The sequence below is a fragment of the Podarcis melisellensis genome (assembly GCF_964234715.1).
Source record: "Podarcis melisellensis genome assembly, chromosome: 10".
Lineage (NCBI taxonomy): Eukaryota > Metazoa > Chordata > Lepidosauria > Squamata > Lacertidae > Podarcis > Podarcis melisellensis.
The window spans coordinates 32,876,665-32,895,604 of NC_138542.1; the positions used below are offsets into that span (position 1 = coordinate 32,876,665).

Consider the following 18,940-nt stretch of genomic DNA (forward strand, 5'->3'; position numbering starts at 1 on the left):
TATGTATGTATATTTCTCTTTAGATCTTAGTTGTGATTTTTTTTTAAAAGTTTCAGTAGAACTGGTGTAAGTTACTTTCACAGAAATGTGCTAGACACTCTAAGTACGACAGCAGGTCTGGGAGCTTCTAAAGGCATCAGCAAGCATTTGTATGTGCACAAGTAGGGTTTATTTTTATTTTATTTTATATTTATTTATTGAAATTACTAGTCTATCTTATTAAAACAGTGTGCAGGATTGTTTTCCTCATTAAGAAAGATCATATTCAACAAGATAAACTTAATAGTCATAAAAGGTGAGACATCTGCTGCCAATAATATGAGAGGCAGTTTTGACAATTCTCCCTCCTGTAACCTTCCACACCCCCAAGGCCTCCAGAGCAGCCTTTTAGAGAGCTGCCATAGGGGTGGGGGATGAGTAAAAATAACCTTTCCTCACCCCCAACCCCTTCCGGACTGTGTTACATTTATGTAAATAATGGAAGGTAATTTTGCACGGGCATGCTTGCATTATAACTGATAACAATTTACATTTCAGGTAGGCTAATCCTAAAGTAGTAAAAGTCTGCCATTGGTCTAATAATGACTGATGGCAAACCTCTATCTCCCCCTCCCTTAAAAAAAAAATGTCCAATTTCTCATTGACATACTGAAAGTAACATTTGTAGCAAGATCATGGCAAATCGAGCTGGAGAGGTGGTGGAGAAGCAGCCTTGTTTGTACAACTTCATCATTAATCTTCACAGATTAATTGAATTGACCAGATCAAGTGGTTCCTAAGAGTATTTGGAGGAGTGGAATATAGCTATCGAGAGTGCCACTGTGAAAAGCGGCAGACAAACATAATGCAAATTGATTTCCCCTTTCATTCCTTTTATAAAATATCAGCAATCTTTACTCTGGGATGGAGTGATCTGGGTGATACGTTGTCTGTGGCAGCATCAGATATAGACGCCCCAGCTTGCTTTAAATATCAAACTCCAGTACCAACGTTTTATCCAAGTTTGTTGCACTGTCCTCCTTTGGTAAAGAAACACATTTCCAACTCTGCAATGAGTTATTAAAAACATTGCAGCTAATGTTCAAAGCTTATCAACTCCTGACAAAAGGAGCATCTGGAAGAAGCAGCCAGCAGCCTGGGATTGCTAGTTAATATCCTGCGTTTGGAAGAGAGCACGGTCAGTGTGTGGAAAAGAATATTTCCCTGCCGCTGTGGGGCTTTAAAGGTGCCAGCTCTAGCGAGGCTCTCCTAATCAGCCTTCCATCAGTTCTTGCCTAGGCGTATAAAAACCTTCACCAGGGGGGAAATCTGAGATTGCTCCTTGTTCAGCACCAGGAACTGGGGACAGCTCTCTGCAGGCAAACCTGAAGCCCGTTTCCCCCTGCTGTGGAGAGAGAAAATTGCACAGGCCACTATGCAGCCAGCAATGATGATGTTCTCCAGTAAATACTGGGCAAGAAGGGGCCTGTCTCTGGATTCCGCTGTGCCCCTGGAACACCCACTACATGGCAACGTAACTGTAAGTATCATGGGCTGCGTCAATCTAGGATGAATAAATCCGATGTTTAAGACAGCTTTGGGATTTCCCAGTAACTTCTTGGAACACATGCAGGATTCTTCTTTAAACAGATTTGCTTGCTCGGGCTATGGCTCTGCTGGGTTGACTGTCAATTTTCTCCCCCCTGTCCGCCAATCCCATAGCTAGCTCAACCTATTTACGCACAAGTAATCAAGAAAGGATTTTATGGGAAACAAGCCTTTGGAGGGAGGAGATGTCTCTCACACACATCCTTTGAGTGACTTCAGTTCTGTGCCTAGATCCAGAATTTAATCCGCTTTTGTACTGAAAGGTCACTTGCCTCACCTTGGGATTTGCAATATCTGCTTGGTGATTTATTATTTTTTTAATTTTTACTTGTGAAGTCTAATTTTTTTCTCTTATGACAGTCTAAGGCTATGATCCTAAGCACATGTGCTCAGAAGAAATCACATTTGAATTAATGAGTTTCCTCCAAGTAAAGCTGATGGAACTAAGGTGTTAGATTTATTTCTGAAACCAGTAATACCTACAGAAATTCAAAGGGTGTGTGTGAGCTGTCCTGGTTCAGATGCATTGATATGTCATGCATGATAACTGTTGGTCATCACTGGTGATGCAATTTAAAACCGGGGTAAATTTCTGAATGATTTAGAGCTATGTGGACATAGCTTTAATTATTATTATTTTAATAAAAAGATCTGATGAAAATAATGAATGTCCCTTAGCTGGCAGTAAGGCTTCTGACAAAGGAATGAGAAGGGAAACTATTTTCAGCTATTTCCCCTCTTCGTGGCAGTCTCAGCACAGCCTTAATCGGCTTGACAGGGTTGGGGCTCCTCTAGCCAAGCAAGACCATTAGGAACAACCCAGTGTCTCTGCCATAGCTGTGCATTCGAAGGGTAATCAATCTTTCCCTGCAATGAACCTTTCTTCGGGATTTCTTTTTTTAAAAAGACTGGTGAATATTTGATGGTGACAGCAAAGCAGTCTCCTGCAACAATGAACATGCCAATAAATGTAGCTAAAATACACAAAATGAAGAACACGGTGTTAAATGTCTTAATGTAAGTGAATTCTGCACATACATACCTGTTATTAGAAAGCAATTGAACATAAGAAAGTCAGTCCTTTCTGTTATCAGGTGTTTTTTGTTTGTTTGTTTTTGGAGATACATTTTGTGATTCAGATCTTGGAAAGGCATAACTTTTTGATTGTGTCAGTGATTTGTTAGTAGATGTATATCTTTTGCAAGTGGACCTGCAAACATATAATCTAGTTTGACCTTACATTTGTTGCTTCTGCAGCAGTGGTAGCCAATGTCTGGAAACTCCCTAAGTAAATGCTTAGATGTGTTTCCTGCCAAAGCAGGAATAATTTATTCCTTTGTCAGTTTTGTTTGGTGGCAATATCACTGGGTACACTTAAAGAGAGAGATGTACAGTAGGTCAAATTCCACCATTTCATTCTGTCAGGGATTCTTCAAATGTGATGAATTTCTATTTTCCACACAGAACACTTGTATGCATGGAATAATGAAAATCATTCTGGTTTAGCTGCATATGCTGCTGGTCCCCCTGAGGAGCCACAATTTGACACAGCATCTCAACATGCCTACATTATGTGCACATGTAGCAAAATAGGAAAATCTCTTACGAGTGAAACTGTATTGTCGTCCTTAAGCCAATTACAGTAGCCACAGGTTCTTTTAGATCCCACTTGAATGGAGATGAAATTACGCAATGCCCAGTCAAGAGTTTATGAACGGATCGTTCTATTTTAGCACATTAACCATAACACATGGAGCAGAAAACAGATAATAAAATGATCTATATTTTATGTAGATCATGTGTCATCCCTCTGGGTTAGACAGAGGACAAGTCTTTTTACCACAGCACCAGAAAAAGAAGCTAGATCTGGTCTTCAAAGACACCCTGTTTGGTTTTGCAATGGTGGAGAGCAGGGAAATAAATGCCCAGTGTTCCTACTCCCCCCCCCCTTTAATGAAGGTTTCTCTCTCTGCTTTTATACCTGCCTGATTCTCTCACCTGATTTCAGTCCTGGCTGGTTCTTTCAGTCCAATATATACAAATGTCAACAGCAATTTCTCCTAGCAGCAGCTTTCACATGTGGCTTTGAGCAAGGTGTCCTGGTAGGTTTAGGCATCCTGGTTGCCCCAGACATGACCTTCATCACACCTGTTGCATTTTCTATATGTCACACCACACATAGTCATTGTTTGTGTAGTAGCTAAATCATCTAAGTTGTGGCAAGTTCTCTAATTCCCAAGGTGTTTCCTGTGATGGGGTTCCAAGAGAGTGAGCATTAACCAACTTCACAGCATGTAGAATATCTAACTATATATAGACAGAAAATTTCCACCCCCAGAGTCCCTCTGATATGGCAGTTTCTGCTTAGATCCATGTTCTCAGATTCTAGGGACTTGTTTCAGTCTGAGGGTTTGGGAAATCTAGCATTGTTACACTGTCATATGTAAAAGCATTTCCCCACACAGTATCTTACAATAAATCGCAACCTGTTTAGGAAGTTTGTCATGGTTGATGTGGCCCTGAGAGCCCTTTGATTAAGTGTTTTATCTTGTTTGCTTTCGTTCTTTGATTATACTTGCAATTTTCTAACAATTAGCAATTGTAGAGAGTGGCTTTCAGTGTATTAAGGCTTTTTATCTACTTCACATATTAGTTGTCTCATACATTAATGTGCATTCATTGACTTTAATAGAAACAACCTACTGAGTGCCCTCAAGTTAAATGAAGCTGAGTATCCCTATCATCTTGCACTAAAGAGTGCTAATTCAACAGATCCTCTCGTCACAATGTGAGAATAAATACACAGTGGAAAATAAATAGGCACAAAGTAGGGGCGTGTGCTAAGCACAATATTCAGCTGGAACACAGATTTGGCGCTTTGGAAATGCCCCTGTCCAAAGCACTTTGGAGACTACCTGATTTGTCTCAGGGTCAAAAGCTGTATCTGTTTCAGGAAAATGAAGCTTTATTCCCATCCCACTTATTATTATGGGGAAAGATATTTAAAAAGTTGTAACTTTTTCCATTTTGGCAGAATTAGCTGAAATCTACAGGCATGTGGCTCTTTCAGAGGGACTAAAGCCTGCTGAGATAGACAAATAGATCCATGGGTATTTGTGTTGGTCATCTTTAAGATTTAATATATATATTAAAGCCCTTTAACTTTTCCACATTGGACAGAATTGGATGAAATTTGCCATAGGACAGGGCAGGAGGAGATCAGAAGGGGATGTATCAAAAACATGGAGTTGATCGTGGTATGTGTGACTGTTCTAGGTGAAGTTACACAGCCCACAAAATAACAGGTTTGCATCCTGTATCTGCACCCGCTCTTTGGAAGCCATCATCAGTGCTTTGTATCAACTTTACCTGATATATCAGAAGTGATGCCTCCTGCAAAAACCACAGTTATACAGGCCCTCATAACCTCTTAACTGGTAGTGTAATGTAATAATAATAATAATAATAATAATAATAATAATAATAATAATAATAATTTTTTATTTATACCCCGCCCTCCCCAGCCAAGGCCGGGCTCAGAGCGGCTTAATAGGTGGGATTGTCCTTAAAAGCAGACCGGAAACTACAGTTTGTCCAGAATGTAGTAACCAGAGTAGTGGAGCATGTTACACTATTGTTGTAAGAGCACCTAGATTAAAGCCTAGTATTTAAAAGCTTTAAAATCTCATATAGTTTAGACCTGGGCAATGTGTGAGGGAACTTTTAGAAGACATCTGAAGGCAGCCCTGTCTAGGGAAGCTTTTAATGTTTAATAGACTATTGTATTTTAATATTCTGTTGAAAGCCGCCCAGAGTGGCTGGGGAAACCCAGCCAGATGGGTGGGGTATAAATAATAAATTATTATTATTTATTATTATAACATCTCCCATATGCGCCTCTTCGCTCCTTGAATGAATCTAGCATCACAATCTTGCAATCTGGTGGGCAGTGGCTGTGCTTTTAATTTGTAGGAACACGGGTGGTGTTGTGGTCTAAACCACTGAGCCTCCTGGGTTTGCCGATCAGAAGGTCAGCGGTTTGAATCTCTGAGATGGGAGTGTGCTCCCATTGCTCGGTCCCTGCTCCTGCCAACCTAGCAGTCAAAAGCACGCCTGTGCAAATAGATAAATAGGTGCCGCTGTGGCAGGAAGGTAAACGGCGTTTCTGTGTGCTCTGGTTTTTGTCACTGTGTCCCGTTGCACCATAAGTGGTTTAGTCATGCTGGCCACATGACCCAGAAAGCTGCCTGAAAGTGAGATGAGCGCCACAACCGCATAGTCACCTTTGACTGGACTCAACCATCCAGGGGTTCTTCCCCCCCCTTTTGCCTTAAGTTTATGGTACAGTGGTACCTCAGGTTAAGAACTTAATTCATACCGGATGTCCGTTCTTAACCTGAAACTGTTCTTAACCTGAGGTACCACTTTAGCTAATGGGGCCTCCCGCTGCCACCGCGCCACCGCCGCACGATTTCTGTTCTCATCCTGAAGCAAAGTTCTTAACCCGAGGTACTGTTTCTGGGTTAGCGCAGTCTGTAACCTGAAGCATCTGCAACCCAAGGTACCACTATATAGTGACTAGTAGCTATGTTATGCATTAAAAAGAGCAGCAAGCTCTTGTTGTGAGTGGCAATTCCATCAAAGGTGAGGCTGAATTCTCTTGATCTGCTAAGTAGTGTTCCCCTCATTTCTAAAATTTCCTTCCAAGAAATCTTTGACTGCGTGGAATATTTCAGCCATGTTGGCATGCCATTAAGCTCTGTTAGGCAGGCTTTGAATAATTGTATCACCACGAATTTCACCATTTCAGTCTTTCTTGTGTCTCTCTGACTAATTAAGCAAGGTCCTGAGCTGCCCCGCCATTGCTTCCATATTTAACCTGAAGAGTTCCTTCTAGCTTCCAGCTATAGGCTGCTAACTCTGAAAACACATTTAGCAAGTCATCCATATGATTAAACAATCACTTCATTAAACGTTTAGCGTTAATTGTGTTTTAATCAAAGCCGGTCCCTCAGGAAGAGTATTCAGTGCTGAGGACTTGACTGTCAACAATTCTGCATTATTTTGACATCACTGAGGAAATGATTCCCCCCCCTCAAACAGCTATATGATTCTATGTGGAATCTCATTTTCAAGCAAAACTGTTCTTCATATATCTTCCAAGTGTTACTTTTAAGGAAACATGTCCCAATCAAACAAGGGAAATCTGTGAATAGGTTCAGGTTCCTTTGCTGGGTTAGGTCCTGCACAGAAAAAGGGATGCTTCAACATCCACACAATTATTAAACAGTTGGCAAAGAGAAGCACCTGACAGAAGTAAGCACAAGAACATTAAGAAAGAGTCTGCAAGATTAGGCAAATGGCCCAACTAGTCCAGTATCTTGTCCTCGCAGTGGCCAACCAAATGTCTATGAGAAACCCGAAAACAGGACCTGAGCACAATAGCACTCTCCCCATTTGTGAGGATAAGGTTGTCAATGGCTACTAACTCTGATGATTATGTTCTGTCTCCACTATCTGGGTGTCAGGAATGAGCCAGCTCCAAGCAAAGGTTTTCAGCCAAATACAGAAAGCAGCCAGGAACAGGGAGGCTTTGATGTTAGTGAGACAAGGGAGAGCCGGCAGCTGCAGAATTTGGCTCTTCCTGACCTTGATGGGCGAACTGATAAAATTTTTTATTTACAGCTATTAGCCCATAAAATATGTACAAAGAACTGATAAGACAGTAGCTGAGAGCAGGCTAGAACACAGCCAAAGCTCGCTGGAAGCTCAAATGGGCGTGAATACACAAGGAGACAGTTCACTGGAAAAGGAAGAGGTTGGTACTAATTCAATCTCTCCGAGGAGTCGGCGAATAGAAGGGCTTCTAGACAGGATACAAAACAAAAGACACAAGGGGCGTTGGTTCAATATATTCTGTAGATACAGGAAGGAATCTTCAGAAGGGTCATCTTGAGTAATGGTGCTGGAGGCTTTGCTAGAGCCGTCTGGAGCTATCTGTTTGTTTTTGCAATAAATTCTCCTTTTTAATTATCTACACTTACTGTGTTATCAAGCTGGGAACCTGGACTCCTGACACCGAGGCAGTATGCTTCCAAATGCCGGTTGCTGGGAAGGGAGAATGTTATTCAGCTCAGGTCCAGTCCTGCTTGCGGGGCTTCCCAAAGGCTTCTGCTTGGCCATCATGAAAACAGAATGCTGGACTAAATGGGCCACTGGTCTGATCCAGCAAGCTCTTCTAATGTTTGTATTTGATTCCAGCAACTTGTATTCAGAGACACACAGTGGAGGCAGGACATTGTGGTAGGACATTATAGCCTTAGTCTCCATAAGGGTACATTTCTATTGAATCTCTGCAAGGACGGCAAAAGATATATTGAGTATCTATGGAATAATTTGGTATTTTTTAACCATTTTCACCTGCCATCTCCTCTTCACTTAGGATCATTAATATTTAAATAAAAACTAAACTATCATAAATATGCAAGGCAGGGTTGTTCCAGAGGGATACTTCTGAGATGAAGGCAAAACACAGATAGCAGGCGTCTTTCAGGGTTCACCATCCACTGCAAAAGGCCACCTTGCCTCACAAATCTCGTTAGACCATTTACTGATTTTCCTTGCTCTAAAGAGGAAGATCTTTCCAAACTCCAAAGCCATAACTAAAGCAAAACTATTTTTTATATTAATAAATCATAGCTAGTCTTTCATTTGGCTTATCCGAAATGGTGCCACTTTTCTTTTTGACAAAAAGGGCTGTAAAGTAACCTCTAACCTTCACCCAAAGCCCCCACCCCCCCAAAAAACCCCCACAGATGTGGAAATGCTTCAATGGGAGAACAAGATATAAAAGTGCAATTTTCATTTCCATCCAATAATAGGTAATCAAGCAAAGGTGCAATCATGAAATTTTGTAATGTTCTATGTGTGACTCACATTTGAGTTTATAATGCAGAGCTCAAGAACCATAGTTCTGCAAAGCTTGTGAAGTCTGATTTCTCATTGGCAGAAGATCCTAGCCGGATTTTTATTAAAGAATTATAATAACCAAAGTTGTAGCAGTTGGATAACATGCTCCATGATGCTATTTCATTGATCTTTTCTGAAAGAGTAATCATTCATGTCTGCTTGTAACCTGCACTTCTGTTCCTGAGCACACCTTTCAAAAGGGAAAAGAACCTCTCTTGTAGGAGATATCTCAATACTAAAATCAAGCAAGAACAGTCTGCTTGAAAGGAAAGCTTAACGTTTTCTGAGGAGTGCACAGAAACCCTTCTATTTTGCAATGTATTTTCTTTCAGCTAAACAGAACCAGTTCTGGTAAAAACGATGATATAAAGGACAATAAAGGTGCAAGCAAGAATGAATCAACATCAGAAGGAGGAAAGACCGCTGTGGTGTTTTCTTTGAAAAATGAAGTTGGTGGCTTGGTGAAAGCTCTCAGACTTTTCCAGGTAAAAAAACAAACCCATCTTTTTAAAACAGGTGATTGGAAAAATCTATTGTGTGGATCTATTATGTGTTTACTTCAGGCCTGGCCTTCCCATGAGGCAAGGTGAGGCGACCGCCTTGGGTGGCTGGATCCACAGTGGAAGCAGACCCAGCCTCCAAGGTATGCATTGTTTGTGCTGCCGCTGTGGTGGCATCGATGGCTGTGGCACACTCCTTGGAGGCTGAGTGCGCTGCCTCTATGGCAAGCCCCCTCATGCCACACCTATTAGTGAATAGGATGTGCTGTTGGTATCTTCCCTATCCCCTAGTTCCCGATATAGAGCTTCACTCCCCCCTTCTTCTCTGGTGCCCCCTGCTATTTTGTGACTTGCCTAACATGCCAAAATATATTGGACTGGCCCTGGTTTATTTAAATCCCAAGACACTTTGTGTATTGATAGCTGTTAATTTGAAGCTTGAGCCAGACAAGAGGAAGAAACTGAAAGATCATAGTCTCAGCTTGAGGGTTTTCCTGGACCCAGTGCTATCCTGGGGCCAGTAGCTAAATATGCCGTTTGCTGACTTCACCTAGTGCACTGACTGCAGCCTTTCTTCGAGAAAAACAGACCTGGTTCCAGCCCTTTCATGCCGTGGTTATATCCCAATTAGACTACTCTATGCGAAGATGCCTCTGGAGTTTCCAGACTGTCTCCAATTGGTACAAAATGCAGCTGCTGGAATTTTATAGGGCCTATTGATTGGATCACACCCCTCCCTCCACTGGCTACCAATTTGTTGCTGGTCAGAAAGCTCTAAAACCAGGGGTCGGCAAACTTTTTCAGCAGGGGACTGGTCCACTGTCCCTCAGACCTTGTGGGGGGCCAGACTATTTTTTTTTTGGGGGGGGGAAATCAACAAATTCCCATGTCCCACAAATAACCCAGAGCATTTTAAATAAAAGGACACATTCTACTCATATAAAAACACGCTGATTCCCGGACCATCTGTGGGTCGGATTTAGAAGGTGATTGGGCCAGATCTGGCCCTTGGGCCCTAGTTTGCCTACCAATACTCTAAACAGAATACTTTAAGAACTGCCCCCTTCCACAGGAATCTACTGGATTGTGAGGTTGACATTTGAGGCCTAGCTCTTTCCTTCTGATATTTGGTCAGCAGGGTGGGCAGGCTCTGTAGATTATCTCAGGTGTCAATATCCTCCTGGTGTCAATACACCTAGCTCCATCACTGCCCTGAACCCCCAGCCTATCTGGCAGCAGGTCAGTATGTCAAGTCCAAAGACTGGGCGTCAAGCCACACAAGCAAAGCCCAAAGGTCAGGAAACACAGGGTCAATCCAAGTAGCCAAGTCTGAAGTTCAGCAGTCAGGATACAGTCCAGAGTCAAACCCAGACACAGTCCCAAGTGAAAGTCCATCAACATGGGCAGAAGAGCAGACACAGCATCTTAGCTCTGGGGCCCTTTCATACTTTGATTGCTGATTGCAGCATCTGTGCTTGATGAGGCAGGTGACCTTCACTGTTCCAAGCCTACTCCAGCTGAGGAACCACACACCTACTCCCAGAGCTAGCAAGCTCCACCTGGCCAGAGCTGCACTGTGGGCTCTTGCTTGGCTCAGCCTTCAATAGCACCCCTCTTGCTACTCCCTATGCCTCGGAACCCACCTTGTTTGTGGGGTATGGAGTCCTCTGCCTCTGGTGATGGGTCCTGCTGCTCTGGTTCCTGTGCACTGAACTGCATTCCTTCACCATCCTCCATCAGCCTGTGAGTACTTCCTTCGCCACCCCCTGCTTGCCGTGGTGTGTCCCAGTCCTGACTACACCCCATGACGGGATCCTCTTCCTCCTCCCCACTGCCCTGCCAGTTCATGACAACCATTAGTAACTTTTTCACATGGCACTTGAAGTGAATATGTGAAAAAGCAACTACTTTGTTGCAGAACAGAATATTGTTTCCATGCTCTTGATGTGGCTGTTTCTTTGTAATATGTTTATGAATGCTATTTGGAATGTTATCTTGGGGTAACATTGTTCAGTTAGGCTAAAGTAGATTGCAATAAATACTTTTCTTGTATCTTCACACTATTTCATTTCTTGCCCATTAATTTAACTTGTCTATAAATTGGGCATTGAATAGTATAATTTTTTTTTTACAGTGAACACCTGTTTTATAAGAAATGGCCATGGTAAATCACCTTTAATTATCCTACAATAGTTACAGTTTTCGGATATCTAATAAAATGGAGCAATTAATACAAGCATAATTTTACAGCACACTTATTGAACTAAAAATAACAAATAAGTAATTTAATACAGATGAAGGATTTTCTTAACTCAAATGCCTTTATATGTACATTAAACTATATCCTGTTCAGAACACCCATTAAACCACTTCTCTTCTAAATGAATTCAGTGAGTCAATGAACCAATCTTTCGTTCTGTCTACAGGAGAAGCATGTGAGTATGGTTCATATTGAATCAAGAAAATCCAAGAGAAGGAGTTCAGAGGTAGAAATTTTTGTGGACTGTGACTGTAGCAAGAAAGAATTCAATGAGCTCATTCAGTTGTTAAAGTATGAAACGAACATTGTAACTCTGAATCCACCGGAAAACATCTGGACAGATGAGGAAGGCAAGGCTATTGTTTTCTCTTTCAAAATTTATCTTGAAATTAGCAAAGCTTTGTGAAGAAGCAGTGAGAATCTGATGCCTCCAATCACTCTGTATTTCCTGCAGAGCTTGACTGTGTTCCTTGGTTCCCCAGGAAGATTGCTGAATTAGACAAATGTTCCCAAAGAGTTCTAATGTACGGCTCTGAACTGGATGCAGATCACCCTGTAAGTGTTCAGTAAATGCAGCCAAGGTTGGTCAAGTAAACATTTGTGACAATTTGATGATAAAGAACTGAACATTCTTCTTCTTCAAGTAATTAGAACTATTGCTATAATTAACAAATTATTATTAAATATTATGATTCAAAAGAACTTAAGTAGCTTAACTTATATCCTCTCTTTCCACCAAATGGCACCCAAGGCAGTTCCGTAACTATCATTGGAAGAAAATACGAAATAACAATGGAACAAAACATTACAGAGTTGTTATACAGTGCATTATGCAGCCCATGGTGTTTTTTACTTACTCCTGTTGTAGAAATGATAAATTGCTTAGGATGAGATACAATGTCTTGTTGACAAAGCCAAGCCATGAGATGTACAATATAATAGGCAGTGGTATTTTCCTAGAACTGGATGCATTTTTTTATTAAGTATGCTTGATCCCTTCAGCTCATTTCATAAGCATGATGCTAATTTCAATAACATTCACTGAATGCAAAAGGGCGGTGGGTTTCTTTAGAAATCCAGGGATCTTTTGTGACAACGTATGATTCGGAAGATATTTCAGGAGTTTCCTTGAACCTGCCCCTTTGCAATGACAGTTTGTTGCATGGGCCAATGTTGTAGAATTTGTTGTAGGCTATCTAATTCAATTCCCTGCTTGATACTGGAAATCCAGAGCTGTCAAGCTTCTGCTTGGAGTTCTCCAGCAATAAGAAGTCCACCAGCATCCTAGAAAAATGGTACTGTTGTTGAACTGCTTTTAGAAGGAACATAGGGAATGATCTTTTACTGCAGGGATGGAGAATCTATGACCTTCCAGATGCTGCTGGACTGAAAGTCCAATCAGCCTCCCATCAGCATGGCCAATAGCCAGGGATAATGGGAGCTGCATTCCAGCAACATCTGGAGAACTACATGTTCCTCATCTATGGTCTATGCCAACTGCCAGTGGCTCTCTAGAGAGGGACTTAGACCGGAGTCATTCCCAAACCTACCTGGAGATGCCAGAAATTGACCCTGGGCATTTGTTCTACCATTCTTTCCCTGTTCATATTCCTACAAAGTTGCTTCTAATGTTCAGCTGCAATCTACCATCCTCTACCTCAAGTTCCTTAGATCTAGCACGAAACAAGCCATTTCCCTTTTCTGCTTTCTGAGGACTGATTCACCACTCTGATTTGTCCTGCCACCTGACAAGCTTCGATATGACAGACTGATCCCAAAAATATTCAGCTAATGCATTTCAGATTAAGGTGCAAATCCACTCAGGCCATTTTCATGGTCTACAACTTCTGCTTAAAAAAGATTCTTTAGAAGACTTGGGATGGATCTCTTCTGCCCGCTCCCCACCCCTGCCAGCTATTATACTGTATTTTCAGTATGACAAAGCTACACAAGGTATCGCAAAATAAATAAATGAAAATGACAAACTATCCCATTGCTTTCTCCCCCTTTTTACCTTTTAGATTACTTCCCCCCCTTTTAAATGGTGCGTATAAGTGTTGCTCTCCAAAATCACCCGAGTACTTAAAGTCATGCCCACTGCTATTTCACTTAAAGAATATAGATATTAAATGAGCATTCCTAGCGGTGTGGGAGGGGAAAGAAGAAGGCAATTGAAAAGCTGCTCACACTCTGGGAGATAATTATGAGGTAGAAATCATAGCATCCTTTAGGCTCAGCAGGAATGCAGCCTCCATGCAGGTTCCTTGTGTTTCATCCCTGTTTTTAATACGGCAGCACTGTTTCAGCTCATATTTCACACATACTGCAAGGCCCACGTACTGCCAAAAGCCACGACTCCAAAGCTGGGGGAAATTAACCTCTTGCCTTGCCTTTTTTCTCTCTCTCTTCAGGAAGGGAAGTCTTCTCCACTTAACTGTGGGAGGAGTTGCGGTGGGCCACGTGGCCACCCATTCTCCTCTGGGGGCGGGGGACAAAGTCCCACTTTGCTCGGAGGATCCTGGCCTTGTCATCAACCAGCCAGCCAATCCGCTGGCTGGGGATGTATGGCCAGGACCCATTTAAGTGGAGGCATGAGCTGGGGCGCCCTTTCTGCTCTCAGCTGGCAAGGCTATCTGCCGGACTTCAATCATCACATCATAGGGTGCACAGAAGTGGCACAGAAGGTGCACATGCTGGGTGGCCGGGTGATTGCACACCCCACCATTGTTTACAGCAAGATGGCCCTATTTTGAGATGATGGCGTACACCTTTCCGATTGGGGAAATGATATCTGGTTGACTGATATTGCAGAGGGCGTGAAGGATTGGTTGCAGGTTTGAGGGTATTTGGCGGTGAGCCTTTGGGCTCTTGTGGCGGTTAGGCATTGGGTGACCTTATGATGGGGAGGGGAGGTGTGGACATCACCTGTCCCCCCAAGCTTAAGGGTATTCTGTTAAAGGAATCTTGTCCGAAGCAGGTGTGGATCTTGTCCGAAGCCAGGGGCGGGGCTAGGCCACGCCACGACCCCTGTGGGAACCCTGGGGGAGCTCGAGTTGGTTTGCATCAATGGGGCTCCCCCTTCCGGTGGTTTACCCTTACCGGACTCCCTGCGCAATGGGCAGGAGTCAGATATAGTCAGGTCTATTCAATGCCTAAGCCAATACCACTCACATTCTGTAACCAATAAAGTTGTGGCCAATATTTGCCCAATAACACTAACCAAATATTCTGTGTCCTGGTGTTTTATTCATCTTTGAGGGGGTGGTTACGGGGTCTCGACACGCAACCTGGGAAAACTGAAGCCGTTCTGGCAATTCAATGGCTATTGAATTAAAAGAAAGAAAGAAAATGCCATAGATTTTGTTCTGTGACTGGCAAAGGTATCCCAACTCTTCATGATTTAGAGCATCATTACCAAAATCAGCACCAGGCCTAATGGAAGCTTGGGGTACTCAGAAATTGACTTGCTTTTTACAAGCCTAGTGCAAACTCCTTCCACTTTGATTTTTTTTGTAGCCCTCCAGAAGCTGTTGTACTATGACTCCCATCAGCCACAGCCAGCACTGCCAATAGTTAGGGATGGTGGGAGTTAGAGTCCAACAACATCTGGGGGACTCTCCATCCCTGCACTAGCAGATCAGTTACTCTTGTGTGGTGGCAAGGTGCTGGAAGGTTGGAGTTAGGTGGACCGTATGGCCTGCCCTGCCCTTTGAAGCTAGCTTTCTGCCTTCAAGTACAGTGGGGTACTGCGCCGATGATGATAATATTGAAGTAATATTTAACTACTAGTACAGTTGTACCTTGGAAGCTGAACGCCTTGGGTCCCAAACAAATTGGCTCCAAACAATCAAAACCCAGAAGTGAGTGTTCTGGTTTGCAAACAATTTTCGGAAGCCGAATGTCCGGCACAGCTTCTGTGGCTTCCAACTGGAGCTTCCTGCAGCCTATTGGAAGCCACACTTTGGTTTTCAAATGGTTCTGGGAGTCGAACAGCCTCCCAAAATGCATTCTGTTCAAGAACCAAGGTACAACTGTACAGTCAGATTCTGTCCTAGAGTGCTCAGGTGTAAATGAGGATTGGGGAGGCCCGTGCAGAGAGGGAGGGCAGCCGGCTACACTTGCTCGGGCCTTGGAGGGCTAAGCCAGCCAGAGGCCCCCCACCATGTACTGACCGCTTTCTTCTTCTTCTTCTTCATCTTCATCTTCTTTGTCATTGTCTTCTAGTTTATAACTTTATTCTAACAAGACTCCCCACCTCAGACAAGCTCTGCACGGGCCTGGAAATGGGGTCCTGCACCTTTGGTACAAGAGGTATCTTAACAGATTATAGCTAAGGACCCCCTTTCACCTTTTGCCTGTGACCATCCTATTTTGTGTCTGGAGGGGTGGGGACTACATTGTCCTTCACCTCAAGCTTCAACTTGCCTTGGGCTGGCCCTGAGCAGGAAATCCCTGCTATTCCAACAAGCCAGTTTGGGCCCTGATACACCAATTTAGATCCGAGACAATCTTGAACTGACCCGAGCCCTGGATCTGGATTGTGATCCGGTAAAAGCAAATCTGCAGAAATCCCAATGACTTGCATTGGGAAGCTATAGCTTCTTCTCCTTCTCCTTCTCCTTCTCCTTCTCCTTCTCCTTTTGTATTTTTACAAAGGTGCATGAAATTTGGACACATGTTAGCCCCTTAAGAGGGGATTACCAAAGAGCCACAGGTTTTCATGGTAGCCACCTCTAAAACTTGCTTTTTAAAAAAGCAATTAAATACGGTACTACATGGGTATATGGAATGTTACATATATGGAATGTTACATTGTATGTGTGCTGCTTGTGCACTGACTATGAACAATACACCCACAAGGCTCTCTGTCTCTCTCTCTCACACACAGAGCAAAGTACTAATAAAGGCAGACACATAATCCATACCTATCCTATTGCTGACTAGGAAATACAGTATAGTGCTGCATTTTGATGTGTTCCCCGCTCCAAACCAGCTTTGATCTGAAATAAGAAAAAGAACAATATTACTGCATTTTAAGCTGGTGATGTGTGCATAGTCTTAGTCAAGTTTTGTTGTAGTAAAGGGCTGTTCTTGTACATCTTGTTTTGAGTTTGTGCATGCAAGGCACCAATAATTTCTGCATTTACTAAGTGTTAGAAGTTAATCAGTGCTTGGAGTATCAAGATGGGCTGCCAGACACTGAATTTAGTAGTGTCAAAATATAGGCCAAACCAGTTTTTCCCATGCTCAGGAAATCACCTGGATGAAGAGCCATCATGGAGAACAAAAGAAAGGTGATTAACAAAGCAAGTTTTATATATGTGTACATAAACCATATATCATAAAGACACCACAGTCTCTGCTGTGCTTCATTTCCAAAGGAAACGTGAACCCCTGGAATCTCTTGCCACTTAGAGATTGGAGTGTTTGCTAACTGTTCCACAGATGGCATGAATTACTATATTAATAAGCGTTATTTTAGAAACCACTTTGATTACTGATTTTCTTCTTCTGTTAATTCTCTTTGGTACGCATTCATTTTCTTTTATCTGCTTCAGGGATTTAAGGACAATGTGTATCGGCAGAGAAGGAAATATTTTGTCGACGTTGCCATGAATTATAAATAGTGAGTACAGAACTTTGTTTGTTGTGAAATTGCTACTGATTCAGAAAAAAAGACACCATCTGCTTGGGTGATAAACAAGCAGCAGCCATGAGGAGTGGCCCATTTACCCAACTGAATTGGTAGGGTGAGCATCTAAACTGGGCTTTTTGGAGTTGAGCTGTGGAACATAGGAAGTTGACTTTTACCAAATCAAGCCATTGTTCAACTGAATGGAAAGGCTGAGCTCTACCACTGAACCACAGCCTTCTCCTTGACACTTCACTTTATTTATTGATTTGTTCATATCAGAAATGGAGAACCTCTCTGTCTGGCTCTCTCTACTTGCTATACTCCTCCTAAGCCACACTCCTGCTTTGAACCTTCCTTGAGAATTTTCGTCTAGCTGGCATGTGTCCCTTGAACTCTCATAATGCTTCTTGCTTGGTTGGTTGAGAGAGGTGTGTGAGGGCCAGGGAAAGGGGGACAACAATGACCTCCCTGCTCACTCCCCCTTCATGCAGTGTGTGTGTCAACTCACATAATGGGCTATGTAAAGGTCAAGTTAACAGAAAGTTAACACCAGGAATTAAATGACTAGCATTTTTGTTTCTTGATTTCATAAGAAAAAAAGATGTTACGGATCCTAGTGTGAACAAGGGGATATACCAAAAGTTGTAAAACAAGCAAAATACTTTATGGTATGACTAAGAAGTTAAAAACTAGTATGCAGCTTGCTTTCTCAAAAAATTAATTTAAATCTTGTAACCTGACAGCACCAATTCAAAAACTCAGGTTTAGAAACAGTGCAAGAGCACCTTGCAATGCAACTGTAGACGAGCATTTGGAGACAGTGATTTGGAGAGAGTGATGCTGAGAACAATATGCATAAGCTTCTTGTTGGAGCCAATGAGATTAAGTCCTTAACTGGATAAAATATTTACTGCATAGTTGACTTTCTTTTGCAAATGTACGAAATTGCTTGATAAATACACAAGAAAGCTTTCTGAACAGTGGGTTCACAGGGCAACTTTTCAGAGAGAGCGCAAATGCACAGCACCTGGAAATCATACTTTAGAACAGGACAGTCTTTGTCCCCCCCCCCCAAGATTAAACTAACGTAAAAAAATGCATCAAACATAAGGGTAGCTATCATGAAAAACCCATCCTGAATGTGGGAAAGTACTGAGTGAGCAGGCCTTATTCACTGAATTTTTCAGAGGCTTCTATTCCTAAATTGCTTCTGTTCTCAAACAAGATGTCATTCTTTAAATGGTCACTCTCATTGTCAGCCATGTCACAAATTAAAAGGACAATCAAAAGAAATAAATTCAGAGGGCTGGGAGAGCGAAACACAGCTGGGAGGGCACCATTTGCCCCACCTTCACTGTGGGGCTCTCTGAAGAGCTGCTATCATGCCTTGTCACCTCAGCTGCTAGCTCAACACACCAATCACATTAAACGGTTTATGGCACGGGTAGGCAAACTAAGGACTGGGGACCGGATCCGGCCCAATCGCCTTCTAAATCCGGCCCGTGGACAGTCCATGAATCAGTGTGTTTTTACATGAGTAGAATGTGTCCTTTTATTTAAAATGCATCTCTGGGTTATTTGTAGGGCATAGGAACTCGTTCATCTCCCCCCCCCCAAATATAGTCCGGCCACCACAAGGTGTGAGGGACAGTGGACCGACCCCCTGCTGAAAAAGTTTGCTGACCCCTGGTTTATGGCTTCCACCACCACATGAAAGGTCATGTATTTCCCTTACCAAGAGCAAGCCTGCTCCTCTCTCCTTCTCTCACCTCCCCACTTTCTTTTTGAGTCAGGCTAACTCAGTTCGCAGGACGCGGGTGGCGCTGTGGGTTAAACCACAGAGCCTAGAACTTGCCAATCAGAAGGTCGGCGGTTCGAATCCCTGTGACGGGGTGAGCTCCCATTGCTTAGTCCCTGCTCCTGCCAACCTAGCAGTTCGAAAGCATGTCAAAGTGCAAGTAGATAAATAGGTACTGCTCCAGCGGGAAG

At 42.7% G+C, this 18,940-nt stretch overlaps 1 protein-coding gene across 1 annotated transcript in view; it reads left to right on the forward strand.

Moving 5' to 3' along the window:
* The first annotated feature begins 1,342 nt into the window (after positions 1-1,342).
* Positions 1,343-18,940, forward strand: part of TPH2 (tryptophan hydroxylase 2) — a 60,505-nt gene continuing 42,907 nt past the window's right edge. The window contains exons 1-5 of the mRNA XM_081928142.1: positions 1,343-1,519; positions 8,889-9,041; positions 11,483-11,666; positions 11,771-11,871; positions 16,875-16,942. Of these exons, the coding sequence (XP_081784268.1) occupies positions 1,415-1,519; positions 8,889-9,041; positions 11,483-11,666; positions 11,771-11,871; positions 16,875-16,942 (611 nt within the window). The 5' untranslated portion in view covers positions 1,343-1,414. The remainder of the gene's footprint in view (positions 1,520-8,888; positions 9,042-11,482; positions 11,667-11,770; positions 11,872-16,874; positions 16,943-18,940) is intronic.